General features: G+C 56.0%; 1 protein-coding gene across 1 annotated transcript; it reads left to right on the top strand.

The window, feature by feature from the left end:
• The first annotated feature begins 1133 nt into the window (after nt 1–1133).
• LOC147412979 (olfactory receptor 14J1-like) lies at nt 1134–2072 on the top strand. The gene has a single exon (XM_086480845.1). The coding sequence runs from the start codon at nt 1134–1136 to the stop codon at nt 2070–2072; it is 939 nt and encodes a 312-aa protein (XP_086336971.1).

Here is a 2072-nt window from a genome sequence, read left to right as displayed (position 1 = left end):
CCTCTGCCCTGGCCTCTCTCAGCTGGACCCTCCCTGCATTTTCCCTTCTCTCTCTTATTTGCGTTGTCCTCTTGTTCTTGCTGTCAGTCTCTGTGGGGATGGGAGCTTCATCTGCAGAGTCACACACTGATCTTGGGTGTGCTCCCATGCAGGTGTGTCCGTGGGAACGAGTGTCCCAGCTGTCCTGTCACCTCCTAGGGTCTGGTCCATGCAGTCCGTGGAGCCAGAGTAGGAGCTGACTCTTCCTTTTTGAGATGCCGTCTCTAGGGCACTTGGCTGTCTCCTTGAGGTGTCCTTGCCAGCTTTGAGCTGCCCTCCAGGATGCAAACCTGTCGAGTAGAACCTCTGTTATATCTGAATGCCATGTGGAGAACGGAAAGACTTCAGAGCTGTGGAAATACTGTTGGGTTGGTGAAATGAGGCAAGAGTGTCCTTGGATAGAAGTGGGGTGCTGGGACCTTGAGAAAGGGTGGGACATTGAGTGGTGTGCACTGGATCCCTCTGCTCCCAGCAGGGTCGAGTTGCTTTTCAGGGTAACATGGGATTGTGATCCTCCTGCACCTGAGAAAGGTGCAAGCCCAGGGCAGCTGGGCACAAGGCGGAGGGACAGACCAGCTCCCCTCCCTCTGCACTAAGCACAGGCAATCCTCCTGCCTCACAGGGCTCTGCCGTTCCCTTCCAGTGCAGCAGGAGTGCTGAGGGTTTCTGGCATCCAGGAAAACTACCCAGGGGAAATGGGAGAGCTGTAACCCCCCCCCCCAAACCTCTCCGACGGCCTTCTGCCCTCCTGGTTCCTTGGCATGGGGAGTGCAGGTGCTGACCAGCCCTTTTGCATTAGGAGTGGTTTCTGCTGACAAAGTCGAACCCCAGGACTGGTCTCTGCCCCCTCCGTTCCCATGAACCCCCTGCTGCAGAGCAGGGCTGACTCCTTGGCTGCCAGCAGGCACAGGTCCTGCTCCTCATGAGACACCAACGAGAGCTCCAGCCACAGAGCTGAAGGAAGAGCTTCTAGAAAAGTGTCTGTGTGTGTGTGTAGATGGGAGAGGGGGTATGGGAACTGGCTTTCATGTTATAAAAAGTCTCCCCTAGCTTGTTTCCCTCCTAGAACAGTCCCCCACACCTGACAGCAGCAAATGTCCAACAGCAGCTCCATCACCCAGTTCCTCCTCCTGACATTTGCAGACACACGGGAGCTGCAGCTCTTGACGTTCGGGCTCTTCCTGGGCATCTACCTGGCTGCCCTCCTGGCCAACGGACTCATCATCACCACCATAGCCTGTGACCCCCACCTCCACACCCCCATGTACTTCTTCCTCCTCAACCTTTCCCTCCTTGACCTGGGCTCCCTCTCCACCACTCTCCCCAAAGCCATGGCCAATGCCTTCTGCAACACCAGGGCCATCTCCTTCCCCGGGTGTGCTGCACAGGTCTTTCTGTTTGCCTTCTTGCTCACAGCAGAGTATTGTCTCCTCACAGTCATGGCCTACGACCGCTACGTTGCCATCTGCAAACCCCTGCACTACGGGACCCTCCTGGGCAGCAGAGCTTGTGTCCACATGGCAGCAGCTGCCTGGGGCAGTGGCTTTCTCAATGCTCTCCTGCACACTTCCAGTACATTTTCACTGCCCCTCTGCCATGGAAATGCCCTAGACCAGTTCTTCTGTGAAGTTCCCCAGATCCTCAAGCTCTCCTGCTCCCACTCAGGCTTCCTCAGGGAGGCTGGGCTTCTTGTGGTCAGTGCCTGTTTAGGCTTTGTTTGTTTTGTGTTCATTGTGGTGTCCTACGTGCAGATCTTCAGGGCCGTGCTGAGGATCCCCTCTGAGCAGGGACGCCACAAAATTTTTTCCACCTGCCTCCCTCACCTGGCCGTGGTCTCCCTGTTCGTCAGCACTGCCATGTTTGCCTACCTGAAGCCTCCTTCTATCTCCTCCCCATGCCTGGATGTTGTGGTGTCATTTCTGTACTCAGTGGTGCCTCCAGCAGCGAACCCCCTCATCTACAGCATGAGGAACCAGGAGCTCAAGGACACGCTGAAGAAACATTTTCAATCCCTTGTCTGTCAGCAGCAATGA

The sequence above is a fragment of the Leptosomus discolor genome, unplaced genomic scaffold, assembly GCF_034619465.1.
Source record: "Leptosomus discolor isolate bLepDis1 unplaced genomic scaffold, bLepDis1.hap2 HAP2_SCAFFOLD_35, whole genome shotgun sequence".
Lineage (NCBI taxonomy): Eukaryota > Metazoa > Chordata > Aves > Leptosomiformes > Leptosomidae > Leptosomus > Leptosomus discolor.
Note: the sequence above shows the minus strand (reverse complement) of the source record. Positions and strands in the feature narration are given on the sequence as shown.

What these genes read in the sequence shown, in the direction of transcription:
- LOC147412979 (XM_086480845.1), top strand. Translation starts at nt 1,134, where the DNA reads ATGTCCAACAGCAGCTCCATCACCCAGTTCCTCCTCCTGACATTTGCA.